This window comes from Emiliania huxleyi (genome assembly GCF_000372725.1).
Source record: "Emiliania huxleyi CCMP1516 unplaced genomic scaffold EMIHUscaffold_53, whole genome shotgun sequence".
NCBI lineage: Eukaryota > Haptophyta > Isochrysidales > Noelaerhabdaceae > Emiliania > Emiliania huxleyi.
This window is the reverse complement of record NW_005198017.1, coordinates 302,716-316,562: the sequence shown is the minus strand read 5'-3', so window position 1 is coordinate 316,562 and position 13,847 is coordinate 302,716. Positions and strand designations below refer to the sequence as shown.

General features: G+C 66.9%; 3 protein-coding genes across 3 annotated transcripts; 2 read left to right on the top strand and 1 right to left on the bottom strand.

Annotated features, from left to right (window-relative positions):
* Positions 1-1,516: 1,516 nt before the first annotated feature.
* Positions 1,517-2,681, top strand: EMIHUDRAFT_212626 (hypothetical protein; the record flags this gene model as incomplete). The annotated part of the gene is made up of 3 exons (XM_005765896.1): positions 1,517-1,648; positions 1,773-2,197; positions 2,534-2,681. 3 exons carry the CDS (start codon positions 1,517-1,519, stop codon positions 2,679-2,681), a joined length of 705 nt encoding a protein of 234 aa, XP_005765953.1.
* Positions 2,682-4,732: 2,051 nt separating this feature from the next.
* EMIHUDRAFT_212624 (hypothetical protein) lies at positions 4,733-5,690 on the top strand (the record flags this gene model as incomplete). The annotated part of the gene is made up of 4 exons (XM_005765895.1): positions 4,733-5,113; positions 5,197-5,329; positions 5,485-5,522; positions 5,613-5,690. The coding sequence occupies 4 exons, from the start codon at positions 4,733-4,735 to the stop codon at positions 5,688-5,690; spliced, it is 630 nt and encodes a 209-aa protein (XP_005765952.1).
* Positions 5,691-11,434: 5,744 nt separating this feature from the next.
* EMIHUDRAFT_451970 (hypothetical protein) lies at positions 11,435-13,428 on the bottom strand (the record flags this gene model as incomplete). Its single annotated transcript, XM_005765894.1, has 4 exons — positions 11,435-11,860; positions 11,982-12,180; positions 12,322-12,873; positions 13,013-13,428. The coding sequence occupies 4 exons, from the start codon at positions 13,426-13,428 to the stop codon at positions 11,816-11,818; spliced, it is 1,212 nt and encodes a 403-aa protein (XP_005765951.1). The 3' UTR covers positions 11,435-11,815.
* Positions 13,429-13,847: the final 419 nt, after the last annotated feature.

Sequence of the window (13,847 nt, the reverse complement as noted above, 5' to 3'; positions counted from 1 at the left end):
TTGTTAACATTAACTTTTGGGCCTATAACAGGTGCGCTAGTGTTGGTTGAAATCATTAACATTGTTCAAGTGTTCAACCCAGCCCTTGATGTTACTGTTGTTCAGCGGTCAGGCAAAAAAATCGGGTAAACCCCGAAAATCCCCGGGTTTCCCAGGTATTTTCGGGCATTGCCCGCACTGCCACTGGACGCTAGAGACTCTACAAGAGATCGTCGTGGCTGTTATTGCTCTGGCAGGCCCTCCTTATTGTTGCTCAGCTGGCCTAACGTTAGCTACTGTTGTTGGGGAGGCCCACTGTTGTTCTGTTGTTACCGTTAAACACTACCAAGCAGACACCGTTCAGTCAGCTCCCAACGTTAAACAGCTCTAAACTAGCCGTGGTGTACCTGTGTTAGTGCCAGTGCGCGCCAGTCCCGTGCCCACAGTGTCGTGCGAGGGAGTTTCGTTGTAGCCAGACGGCACAAACAGCTCGGAATCAACCTGGGGACGACGCGCGCGACGTCCGGCGAGCACCGCGCGTTGCTGTGCGATTCCGGAAAACTTTCCTACGAGCCGCTGCGCTTCCCACAGGCAACGCCGGACGGGGCGGAGCCGTCCATCGTCTTCCCGCACTCGTTCGAGGTTGGCTCCGCCGAGCTCCGCGAGTGGCTCGCCGGGTCGGGCATTTGAGGTGCCATGGTGAGGGCGCACGTGAGCGTGCTGCGGGCGACATGTGTTAGCGGGTGCATGTGTCAGCTCGCGTGTCAGCTCGTGTGCCTTCTTCAAAGACATATCATTCCCTGTTTCGAGCACACGAGCCGTCTAAGTTTCTTTTATGCCGTCGCGCCATGCGTCACGCTCTGCGGCCGGAGCGCGGAGAGGCCGGGCTGCTCGGCGTGAGGCGGGCAGGATAGGGCAGGATACGGCGGGATACGGCGGGATATGGCGGGATATGGCGGGATACGGTCAGATATGGAGAACTACATCAAGATACCGCAAAAGAACCGTCCAGACCAGGGCTGGGCCTCGGTAGTTGTGACCCCCCTGAGTGGACAGGAGAGAGAGAGCTTTTGTGGTGTTGGTGTACGCAATAACGGGACAGGGTAGTCGTTCTCTCTAGCTCCCCTTCTAGCTCTTAGCATGAGCTGCGCCCTGTGTCCGACCCCTTTTGCGCAGCAACACCTTAAACTTTTAGGCCCTCCAAATTCGGTCGGGTCGGAGCGTAGGCCGTAGCGGAGTGGGCCCCAAGTTTGAAAAGGGCGACGGACGCTTGCGTCCTAGCCTCCAACAACGCCTCCCCGGCGCAGAGGGGCCCCCGGAGGGATGCTCAACCGCTCCACGCCACGCCGCTTGCGGCGCTCATATTCGCTGCCCGCGGTAGCTTCTTTATTCTCTCAGGAGTCGCTTAGGCGGCTCCCGTGGTGTACCTGTGTTAGTGCCAGTGCGCGCCAGTCCCGTGCCCAGTGTTGTGCGAGGAAGTTGTGGTAAAATTCTTTATTCTCTCATTTTGGCGCTCGCTACAACGACCAGCGTATATATGCCACCCTCCACCGGCAAGCGCCCCGCCGACGACCCCGCGCACCCTGCCAAGCAGCCGCGGCGCTCGGGAGACGGCGCGGCCGCGGGACGCGAGTCGGTCTTCGGAGCCGCTGCCGCGACTGCTTACCGGGTTCCTCAAGAGACGGACGAACGCAAGGCGCGGTGGCTGTGCCTCGCCTTCGCCGCCGCCACCACTCCCTCCCTAGCCTTCAAACCTCCGCGACAGCCCAGCGCGACGCCTCCGCCACGCTCAGGTGCAGCAGCGGCTCAAGCAGGTCGGGTACGGCAAGAACACGATCGCCTACGACAACTACCGCCGGCAGGTGCCAAAGAATTCGCGGGACGGGGAGAACCCGGCGCACCTGCGGACGCCCAACGCGCGGGCGGCGGGCATCTCGAAGCGGCAGTTCGACGGGAGGCTGCGAGAGTGGAGGTCCAAGCTGCACGTCTTTTGGGGCGACGACGACGCCGAGTCTGCTGCCGGAGCCTCGGCTGGGACCGAGGGCGCGCGCCCCGCCGCTGCGGACGCGGGCCTCGTGGGCTCGTCGGCGGGCTTCTCGCTCGACGACTACCTGATGGGCGACGAGATGGACGACGCACTCGACGGCGTCGGCGGCCAGGCTGGCGGCGACACGGCGCGGCCGGAGCCGCAGCCGCTCCGCCCCGGCGCAGAGCTGGCGTCGCCGCGCGGAAGGGGCGGGGAGCGGGCCGGCGCGTGCCTCTCCCCGGCGCAGCGCCCGCGCCGCTCTCCGCGTGGCGCCGCCGCCGCTCCATCTCCATCGCTGCCGGCCGCGTCGCAGCCGGCGCCAGGGCCACGCCGCTCACCGCGCCGCTCACCGCGCGGCATCGCGCGTGCCCCGTCGCTGCAGGCCGAGGCGGCCCTCCCCGCGCCGGGCGTCGGCCAGAGCAGCAGCACCACCACCGCCACCGCTGTCACCACCACCGCCGCCACCACCACCACCACCGTCACCACCACGGCGACGGCGGCGACGGCGGGGGTGGGCACGCCGCTGAGGGGGCTTGGCGCGCAGCCGCCGGCGCGCGGCGGAGGGCTGTCGGTGCGCGAGCGGCTCGACGCGGTGAAGCGGAAGGCGGCCGCGGCGGCCAGCGCCACCGCCGAAGACATCTACGGCGGCTGGCAAGAGGACGACCTGCTGATTTGACCGGCGCCGAGTGGGAGGCAGGCCGGCCCGCAACTGCGAGTCGGCAGACTCCCGCACAGTGCGTGCCGCTTCGTGAGTGGAGCGCCCGGCCTTCTGCTGGTGGAGGCTGGGAGCTGGCCTGAGACGAGCGCATACCTCTGTGGCATAGCTCGGTCTGGCGCCTTGCCGCTTGCGGCATACAGCTCTAGGGCGTGGAGAGGCCAGAATGTGAATATGAGAGATGAGAGTACTGTCGTCGGTGTGTGAGAGCAAGAAAGAGCCTGGGCAGATTATTTTAATGATTATACATAGATAGAGCAGTCACCTCCAGGAGAGTTGGGCGACGCACGACCGAGAGCGCGGGAATTCTTTGGAGTTTGGTTCGCCTGTGATAGTGCTAGCACGCGCCAGTCCGCACCCGTGTCGAGCCTGTCTGAAAGAAAGAAAGAAAGAAAACAGACAACCCAAGGGGAAAAAGAAAGAAAACAGACACGCAAACGAGGGATGGGACGAGGACAGGGTCCCCACCTGCACGAGCAGGATTTTGGAAGGACGATCAGGGGGACAGGTGGGGCTCTCCTGCTCCTGACAAGGGACACGACAGGCTCGCAGCGCGGTGCGCGGTGGACACCCACATCCACTGGCGGTCTCATCTCAGTCTAGCGACCTGCCTCCAGCTTGTCGCTGGCAGTCTCTCCTACCACAGGCACACTGACACAGGGGTGGCAGGGGCGGCGGCACGAGTCTCCCACATACTATGCGGGCCTCACTAGAGGTGCGGCCTGTGCGTGTCCTCGCCCTTGAGGGGGGAGGGGGTAATAAATAAATAAATACAACGGACACGCCAAACGAGGGGTGGGAGAAGGACAGGGTCCCCACCTGCACGAGCAGGATCTTGTAGGACGATCAGGGACACAGGGGAACGGGAGCGGGGAGCGCATCGCGACACGGAGGGGGGCTGGGCAGGGGGTTCACCCTCACGACAGGGTCCCAGGGATTCCTCTCTCGTATAGGACAGGTTGCACCCGGCGGCACGGGGGCAAGCGCGGGCCTCCTACTGGTTGCGCTCTCCTAGTTCTCCTGCTCCTGACAAGGGACAGCGACAGGCTCGCAGCACGGTGGACTCCCTATCCACTGGCGATCTCTCTCGACTAGCGACCTTCCTCCGACTTCTCACCGGCAGTCTCTTCTACCACAGGCAGACTGACACGTGGGTGGCAGTGGCGGTGATAGGAGTCTCCCACTCTGTGGGCCTCGCTAGAAGTGCGGCCCCTGCGCGTGTCCTCGCCCTTGAGGAAGGGGAAGGGGCTGTGTGTCAGTGCATGTGTACAACAACATGTGTGTGTGTGTGTGTGTGTGTGTGTGTGTGTGTGTGTGTGTGTGTGTGTGTGTGTGTGTGTGTGTGTGTGTGTGTGTGTGTGTGTGTGTGTGTGTGTGTGTGTGTGTGTGTGTGTGTGCTCGCTCGCTCGCTCGCGCGCGCCGCTTGCGCGCGCGCGCGCGCTGCGCGAGCCGCCCTGCCCGCTGCGCTGCTAGGGTTGCGCTGCGGGAAGGGCTCGGCGACCGTTCCTAGAACTCCTCGTCGCTCCCCTCGTAGAGGGAGGGCTCGTTGGACTCAAGGCGTGGGCCGCCGTCGTAGGAGGAGCGGGCGGCTCCGCGGGCGACGCTCGCCCAGTCCTTCTTGTTGCTCTTGACCTCGCCGCCGCCGCCGCCGCGGCCGCGGCCGCCGCGCCCGCGCCGCCCGCGGCTTGTGCCCAGCCTGACCGCGCTCGGCATGCGCTCGTAGATAGTGTCCTTGAAGGCGGAGTGGAGGAGCGCCTCGAAGTTGACGCACGGCGCGTAGCGGCAGCGAGCGGCGGTCTTGCACGGGATGGCGGTCTGGTTGAAGGCCGGGCAGAAGCCGATCCCGTCGCGCACCGCATGGTGAGAATGCGTACCCAGAAATTCTTTTGTGATCGCTCGCGCCTTTGCTTTGAGCGTTAGCCAGCCGGCAGCCCGCCGCCAGCCCACGCTCCTCACCGCGCCCCTCTGGCACCGAGTACCCATCGCGCACCGTGCGTCGTCGCAGGTCCGCGATGGCAGCACCCGCTGCCGACAAGTATTCCGAAGCCGAGGGCGTCGTCGAGACTGTAATCAAAATCTTCTCCGAGCGCACCGACCCAAACACCGCGCGCGACGCGGGGCGCGAGATCTGCGAGATCAAGCGCCGCGCCACCGCGCGCCACGCCGAGCTCGTCCGCAGCATCCGAGAGCTGACAAACGAGGCGGAGCGGGCGCGGCGGCGGCTTGCCGAGGGCGAGCAGCTGGAGGCGGGGAGCGCGGTGCGGGAGGAGCTGCTCTCGGCCAAGGCGCGGGCGGAGCGGTCTATCTCGCGGATGCGGCAGGAGAACCTCGCGCTGCAGCAGCAGATCGGCACCGCCGAGACGCGTGCGTCCGAGCTTGCTGCGCGCGAGCAGGTGAACTCTCCCCGGCCTGCCCGCCGCTAGCCACCGGCCCGCGGACCAGTGAGCCTCGCCCCCCACCCCCCGCGCGCGCGCAGGGCGTGCGGCAGCAGGAGCTCGTCGAGGTGCCTCGCGCGCGCCACACCATCTCGCTGTACGCAAACATCTCTTCGATCCGGTGGGACTTTGGCACGTCCAACGTCAAGGGCTTCCTCGCCTCCAGCGGAGGGAGTGGCATCAAGGCGAGGGCCCGGCTGTAGTAGGGTGAGGAGAGGTGGGGGGGGAGGGGGGGGGGGAGGGGAGAGGGGGAGGGAGGGAGGGAGAGGGGAGGAGAGGAGGGAGCAGTGGCAGAGGTGGGGGGAGGTGCTCGTCGGGTCGCGTACAAGGCGAGGGCCCGGCTGGACGCGGCGTTAGCCTCGCCCCCGTGCCCCTCGCCGCCCCACCACGCCGCCCCCTCCCTCCCCCGACGGGCCAGCCGAGCGACCGGCTTAGCCCGCATGGCCGCCGCCCTCAGGCCTTTGAGATGGACCCGGCACAGCAGTCGGGCTTCGAGATGACCAACCACCTGTGGGAGCTTATGGGCACGAGCTGAGCAGCTGCGGGGCGGGGGCGGAGGAGAAGGGGGGCGCTGCGACGCGGCGTTGGGCGGCGCAGCCGAGGCGAGACATAGGCGGAGGAAGGCCGCGGCTTGCAGCCCGCACTGCGCGGCGGCGGCGGTCCGCTGGAGAGCTGCTGCCGCGTGAGAGGCTGGGGAAGGGGTGGGTGGGAGGGGTCGTGATGGTAGTCTCGTGACAAGAGCCGGGGACGCGTGCTGTCTGGAAGAGACGAGGGCGGCGTCAAGCAGCCCAGGGCGATACAGGGTGTGTACCACAAGAGGTGGCATGTGCACGTGCGCCGTGCCTGGGTGGGTCTGGCGCGAGCTGTGGCCTGTGCTGCCTGCTCCCCAGACACCTGCATGCTGCTACAAGGGCTCGCCACCCCCCCCAAATATACGGCGCAAGAGTAGTTGTTGAATACAGTCTCAGAGCAACTCTACTATCAAGGGACTGAGATACTGAGAGAAAATCTCACACACCCAGATCTCTCCCCCCAGACGCGCCAGACCGCACATCTCGTCTCCGTCCCGCGTCCCGCCCACCGTGTGGGCGAGCGAGCTGCGACCTCACCTCACACCTGCTGCTGCTCCTCCACGCTCCGACACCTCGCGCTCGAGGCCCTCGCGAAGATCTTTACTGCTGCCGCACGGAGGCTAGTGAGAGAGCGAGAGTGTCCGCAGACGGAGACCGCTCGAGACGGCGAGAGAGAGAGAGAGAGGGAGAGAGAGAGAGAGAGAGAGAGAGAGAGAGAGAGAGAGAGAGAGAGAGAGAGAGAGAGAGAGAGAGTCGCCGGCCGCAGCTCCCGCGGCATATGGCGAGCCGCAGCATATGGTTCCGTGGCACCGAGAGCCCTGCCACAGGGCAGTGTGCCGAAACGGCGACACGCGACAGCCTGGCGACAGCGGCGGCTGAGAAAGCACCAGGCTATCCCACAGCCACACGAGCTGCGCGGGTGGCGCTGATGCTCCCGCGCCCCATTCTCCATTTCGACTAGACCGCACGATGCTGGTGTGCCCAGTCGCCAATCTCGCTGGCGCGCGTGCGAGCGAGGCGTGTGAGAGGGCATGCTGCAGCGCCACAATCAGGGCGCCGCATCCAGCTCGGCGAGCAGTCGCTGCACCTGGCGAGAGAGGGGGGGGGGTGGGGGGGGGGGGCGGGGGGGGGGGCTAGGCCCGGAGGGGGGCGGGTGTGGAAAACGGACGGTGGGGCGGGTCTTGCGCGGGCGGGCGGGGCGTGGGAGGGTGGTGCGGGGTGTGGGAGGGCGGTTTCGGTGGCCGGTCGCCTGCGTCGGCAGAGGCCCCTCGGGCGTGATGTTCAGCGCGGCGTTCGCCTGCTTGACGAGGGCTGCCATCGGCAGCGAGGTGTCGAGGGAGAGGTGCGACGCCACCGCCTGCACCGTCTCCTTGAGGCTGCCTGCGAGTGGGGCGGCCGCAGCCCGGCGGTGAGACGGAGGGGCGAGAGTTGTCCCTAGGGTTAGGGTTAGGGTTAGGGTTAGGGTTAGGCGGTGAGACGGAGGGGCGAGAGTTGTCCCGCAACCTCTCGTGGCGCACGCCTCGCTTCCCCGCCCCGACCGTCGCCGCGCCCGTTGAGGCTGCCGCCGCCCCCGCCCCCGCCCCCGCCCCCGCCCCCGCCCCCGTCCCCACCACCGCCGCCGCCGCCGCTGCCCCCGCCCCCGCCGCCCCGCCTCGACGCGCAAGCACGCGTGGCCCGTTCTCGCCGCCGCCGCCGCCGCCGCCGCCGCCGCCGCCGCCGCCGCCGCCGCCCGGCGTGCCGCTGGCTGCGCTGCCACCGCCGCCACCCGAGTCTCTCCCGTCTGCACCGGAGCCTCTGCCGCTGGTGCTCCCGTTAGTGGGCGGCGCGGCGGCGGCGGCTGCCTTTGCGCGCGGCGGCGGCGGCGCCGCCGGCCCGACGGGCGGAGCCTGGCCTGGCCGGCGCATCAGCACGCGCATGGGCTGCACCTCGAGCGGCGGAGGAGGGAGCACGTCCGGCTCGTGGGCCGGCCGCTGCGTGCCGAGCTCGGGGAAATCGCCGTCCGCAAGCGACCTCCACGCGCCCGAGGAGTGCGCCGGCAGCGCCCCCCACGCCGCCTCGGGCGACGGTGGCGCCGCGGCGCGCGGGTCGCAAGGGGCCGCAGACACCGACCGGACGCCGAGCGAGCCTTGCACCTCAGAGCGGAGCACCTCCGCCTCTGCGGCGGCCGCGGCGCTCCTCCGGTCTTTTTCGGCGCGCAGCGCCGCGGCGGCGCGGTCCACATCGCCGCCGGCCTCGAGGAGCGCAGCGGCAGCGACGTGGACAGGATACCTACCCCCACAACCCGCGACGCGTCTCGATGCCACGCGCCGGCCGCGCGGAGGCAGGGAGGCTCTCTCGCGCGCGCCCGAGGCTCGTGAGCGACGCGAGTCGCCGCCGCGCGTCCTCCGACCCCTCCTGCTGCGCCTATACGGGAGGGCTCCCAGACGGGTCAGGGACGGCTCCTGCCGGCCTGCGAACTTCCCGCCCCACCTGGATGGCGCGCAGGTCCTTCACCTCGCCAGACGCGCCGCCCGCCCCTTCGCAAGGAGCAGCGGCCGTGCCGCCGCTGCAGCGGCCGCGGCCGCCGTAGCCCTCGCCGCCGCCACTGCCGTTGGTGCCGTTGGCGCCACCGCCACCGCCACCGCCACCGCCACCGCCACCGCCACCGCCTCTGCCACCGCCACCGCCTCCGCCACCGCCACCGCCTCCACCACCGCCGCCACCGCCACCGCCTCCGCCACCGCTGCCGCCACTACTGCCGCCGCCGCTGCCGCCGCCGCTGCCGCCACTACTGCCGCCGCTGCCACCGGTGCTCTTCCACGCGGGACGGGAAGGCGGCGGCGCCGGCACAAACGTGGGACGGGACGGCTCGCGTCGCCGCCACTCGGGCACGTCCTCCTCCTCGGACGACCTCCGTGGCAAGTCTCGATGCGGCGGCGATTGCGGCGATTGCGGCGGCTGCGACGGCCTCTGCTGCGAGCCGGCCGCCGACTCGGCCTTGCGCGGCTCCTCGCGTCTGCGGTGCACCTCGCCCAGCGTGGGGAAAGCGGCCACGGCCGCCGCCGCCGCCTCCTTTGCCAGCGCCTCCTGCTCCCGCTCGACCACCTCCACCTCCCGCGCGGCACGGGCGGCGGCCTCCTGCGCCGCCGCCGCGCGCGCAGTGGCGGCGCGTGCCTCGCGGGCGGTCTCTAACGCCTCGCGGGCCGCTCGGAGCGCCTCCGCCTGCTCCTCCGCCACCTCCTCCGCCACGGCGGCGCTGTTCGCTCTCATGACGTCGGATACCGTTTTTCTTGTTCGCGTGCTACAGGCCCACCCTCGCCCACTACCATGCTGTCTTAATCCGACAGGTTCGGCACCGCCTGCGCTCGGCACCGCCTCGGTAGAACACAAAATTACTCCTGGACTCATCAGAACGTGACGACCTGACGTGCAGAGTGTTAGAGTTGTTTGGTACTGCTAAATCTCTCTCTCAGAACTCCAACAAAACCTCTCCTCATCAGAACTCTGACCCTGAGGGAGGGTGTAGAGGATGTAGAGTGTAGAGCGCTGTAGAGCTGTAGAGATGTAGTGTGCTGGAGAGCGCTGTAGAGCTGTAGAGCTCTACAATCCGCCGCGGGACGAAGCGCCTGCGTTGTAGAGCGATGTAGAGCGCGATTTTGCTGTGAGTTTGTTGCAGAGGCTCTACAGCCAAACCGCCGGGAAGGCAGTGACTCAAAGAGGTCGAGCCGCGCTAATGGGGTGTCTCCGAGCTTACTGGAGCTCTGATGGACGGCCCCGATTGGGTCTCACCTGAGGGAGGGTGTAGAGGATGTAGAGTGTAGAGCGCTGTAGAGATGTAGAGCGCTGGAGAGCGCTCTAGAGCGCTGTAGAGCCTGTGTAGAGCTGTAGAGCTCTACATCCGCCGCGTGACGATGTGCCTCCGTTGTAGAGCGATGTAGAGCGCGATTTTGCTGTAGAGTTTGTTGTATGTAGAGGCTCTACTCTGTCTACAGCCAAACCGCCGGGAAGGCAGTGACTCAAGGAGGTCGAGCCGCGCTAATGGGGTGTCTCCGAGCTTACTGGAGAGCTCTGGTGGACGGTGGACGGCCCTGACTATCCCTGACACACAGAGAGTCACTCTGACGGCACATAACACCCTATAACTGCGTCATGACCAGCCTGCCATGCGTCGCCGGTGCGGATTCGTCGCTGTGCTTCTTTAGCAGGCGGTGGACTGTCGGCTGCGAGGACGGTCGCATTTGCGCGAGGCGAGGCGAGCATTGCTGCGCGTTGCATGCGCCATGACTCGCGCCAGCGCGTGCGGGAGCTCCTGGCTGAGCGTTGAGTCCAGGCGAGTTGCGCTGGCCACTATCGCTACGCCGAGCCGAGCTGACGCGCCGAGGCGCCGGCCAGTCGCAGCCGTGAGGCATGCCACAGCAGCAGAGGCACCTGCCACCCATTGGGCGGGCAGACAGAAGGCCAGGGCAGCACTGGCAAGTGCAACGCGCCTCATGTCGGAGAGCGGCCGTGCCTCGTTCGCCGCTTATGATGTAGAGTTTGTTGTAGAGTCTAGAGATTTCACGTTGATCGTTGTAGAGCGCCTCTACATCGCGTCTACAACGCAGGCGTTTCGTCCCGCGGCGGATGTAGAGCTCTACAGCTCTAAAGCGCTCTACAGCTCTACAGCTCTACAGCGCTCGACTACACTCTACATCCTCGCTACACACCCTCCCTCAGCCGCTGACGACCTCTCTACTGACTCTGTGTGACTGTGTGTGTACAGCTCTGGGGGGGCGCGGGGGCCCCCGGAGGCACCGTGCGCCGCGCCGCAGTGCGGAAACGGGGCTCCGGCTCTATTAGTCTCTATTAGCACCAACTTCCCGAATGATTACGGTTGATTAGATGGCAGATTTGGAGAGATCTCGAGGAGTACACACAGATAGACCCTCCAATCATCAGTAACCTCCAACCTGATCGGTCGTACTGACCGCCGACAGATCACTCCAGACAGCAGACAGGCCGACGTCTGCACGCGGCCGGCCGGGCGAGAGGCTTGACACGATCCGACCCTGCCCTGACGCTGCTGCTCTAGCTATCAGCCATGGACTGCTGACTGCTGCCACAATGTGCGACCGGTGCTGGCCCACTTGGCGGCCTCCCCGGTCAGTGGTGAGGCGCAGTTCAGAGCTGTCGATGGCGCGATGCCGCACTGGTCCCATATTGGTGACACTAGACCACAAAGTTTGCCGGTCCAAGAGAGAGGCACCGGCGCTGTCCTGAGAAGGTGCGTGGTCCTTCATGACTGCCCATGCGCGCGAGGCTGTGCAGGCATAGCCTCGAGAGTGCCAGCAGCCAATCCGAGGCGACGCGCATTGCACCAAGCGTGCACACGATGGAAGGACACCTTGACCTTCCTACTGGCCGTACGATCAGGTCGTCACTGAATGCTTGATACTAAGGCCGCGAGCTATGCAGGTGATCAATTGTGCAGCACGGCACACGGTCAGCAGCGCCGAAAGGATGTCGCAAGGCGTGATAGCATGGCCGCAAGTACGCCGAATTCCCGTGAAAACAACAGAAATCGGCGCCTGCGGCGGGCCATGGGACCCCATCGCCCCCCCGCATGGACACCCTCTGGGGCCCCCGCGCCGGCCCAGAGGTGTACAGTGTACTGTGTAGCGTGTAGGAGTCGTGTATAGTGTGAATCAGACGCCAATTGCCTGCGGGGGCAAGTGCAGGGTGGGCGTGCTTTCAGAGAACAGAGTTGAGAGTATGGTGCCGGAAAAATACCGCGGGACACCACGCGCGACCCCATGTCGTGGCTCGTGGGTCCCACCTGGCACCTGCACAGTCGCTGTGCGAGTCGCACCCCAGCCACCCAAGTGCTTGCCAGTCCATGGCCCCGCCGGCCCGCTCGCGCTCCCCGCCGCCCCACACAGCACGGCACGCCGCGCGCTGTGACCTGTGTGGAGCAAACCCATTCTCCCAGAGTCCCTCGAAGAGTCCCGGACACTGCCACCTCAACCTCGCGCCACCGCCTCGCTGTCCACCGCTGAAACCAACCTCGATCAACATCGAATTCCTCCCAAATCGGTCACCCACGGCACAAGCACAGAGTCCCGCAAGACGCTCAGAACCCTTCCGCCCGGTTGGGCACCCTCCGGTAGCCCCGCGCCTACGGCGAGAGGGGGCGCGGCATGAGAGAAGCGCTCGGCGCGGCGTCGCCGCGCCTCGCCTAAGGCCGCGGTGTGTGCCCCGCCGCGCGAAGTGACGAACTGGAGGCAATTCAGGGCGACCGAGGCGGCGAGCAGGGCGTACATGACGGTGCTGGAGCCCTCGTCCGCCGGCCGCACCGCCTCCTGCTGCGTGCAGCGTGTCTCGACGGCCTGCTCGATCGAGCGCAACGACTGCTGCAGCTCGGAGTGCTGGCGCTCGAGCGACTTCTGTTGCGTCTCCGCGAGCTGCAGCGCGGAGCGCGCCTGAGGGACAGGGAGTCTCGACGTCGCGCGCGGCGCGGGGACAGAGGGCGGGCAGAGGGCGGGCAGAGGGCGGGCAGAGGGCGGGCAGAGGGCGGATGGAGGGCAGAGGGCGGTTGGGGCACGCTCCTGCGTCAGCGCGGCGCCGTTGTCCGTGGACGGCGGCGTGAGGGGCCTAGCCTCGCCGCCCAGCCCCTCGCTGCCGATGGCGGGCCCCGCCTTTCGCAGGATGAGCGAGACGTCGAGCCCGCCCCCCTTGTGCACGCCCGTCACCGAGAAGAACCAGTCGTGCTTGCGCAGCAGCTCCTGCGTCTCCTTGCGCAGTCGCGTCCAAGCGCCGCCCTTGGTGTGACCGAAGCGGTCGAGCAGGAAGGGGTGCTCGGCGATCTTCTGCGGGAAGAAGCACTCGCCGCCGCAGTCCGAGTTGTTGGTCGGCGCCTGCTGCGCGTGCGACGCGTCCCACGGCAGCGCGCCGATCAGGATGTCCTCGATAATGTAGAAGCCGCCCGGGCGGAGGCGTGGCCAGAGCACGTGCAGCGTCTTTTCCTGGTCGAGGAAGCGGTGCGAGCCGTCGTCGAGGATGATGTCGAGCTGCGGCGGAAGCCGGACGCGCGAGAGCTGAGCCGGGTCCGACGCGTCGGTGTTCAGCGTCAGGTGCACCTGGGCGGGCGGTGGGGAAGGGCGGCGCGGGAGGCTGAGGGAAAGAAGGGGCCTGGCGACTGCGGGCGAGGTGTGGCGGGGCGGGGTGTGCTGGCGACTGGCGGGCGCGTGTCAAATGACTCGCGGCTCCGGAGGGGCCAAGGTGCCAGGTTGGCTGGGCGAGGAGCGCCCGCGGGTCAGACCACATCGACCGGTTGTACTCGCAGCCGAACTTGGCCTGGTGCGCGACGACGCGGTCCGTGGCGCCGCCGGGGACCGCGCGCTTGGCCACCTCCTCGGTCGTCTTGATGTCGATGGGGTAGATGTGTGCCTTTGGAAAGTAAATCAGCCACGAGGCGACCGACGGCGCGGTGTCCTCGCCAATCCCAATCTCGAGGATGGAGGTGACGACGTTGCGGATCGAACCAAAGATCTGGTGGTACGCCGACGCGTAGTGGTGCTTGCTCTGCCAGAAGGTGCCCTTGTCGGAACAGTACTGGTCGTACAGCTTTGAGAGCTCGTTCACAGGGCACGACGGCGGGCACGCCGCGTCGGACGGACGGCCGTGGCTGAGCCCGGCGAGAGCGAGGGTGAGCAGTCTGAGCGGTGCGCAGGTCGAGCGGCACATGGATCCGGCGCTCGACGAGCGTTAGGAAAGGCCGACTCCACGCCCGCAGCGGCTCAGTCGGCGACAGGTATGGAGAAATCGCGAATCAAGACGCCGGGCTCTGCGCGAAAAGGGAGGGGGAAGCGAGAGGGCTGCGGCAACGACCGCCGGACGAGTGTTCAAAAATCTCTCTCAACCGGACCCGCCAAGGGACGATGATGTAGCAAACGACAAAACCAGAACGACAAAACCAGTCGACATACTGCGGACCCGCCAGAGCCTTCCAGGCGGCATTCAACCGAGCTGTCTGTCGACTATTCGGGGCTGGGAGTTTTCGCTGCTCCGGTCACGGCCTCACGCGTTCCCCCCCTACTTAGGCAGCCTTGTTGATCTCGCTTCCGCGAGACCCACAATGCTGACCCTGAACTTCGATCAGACTC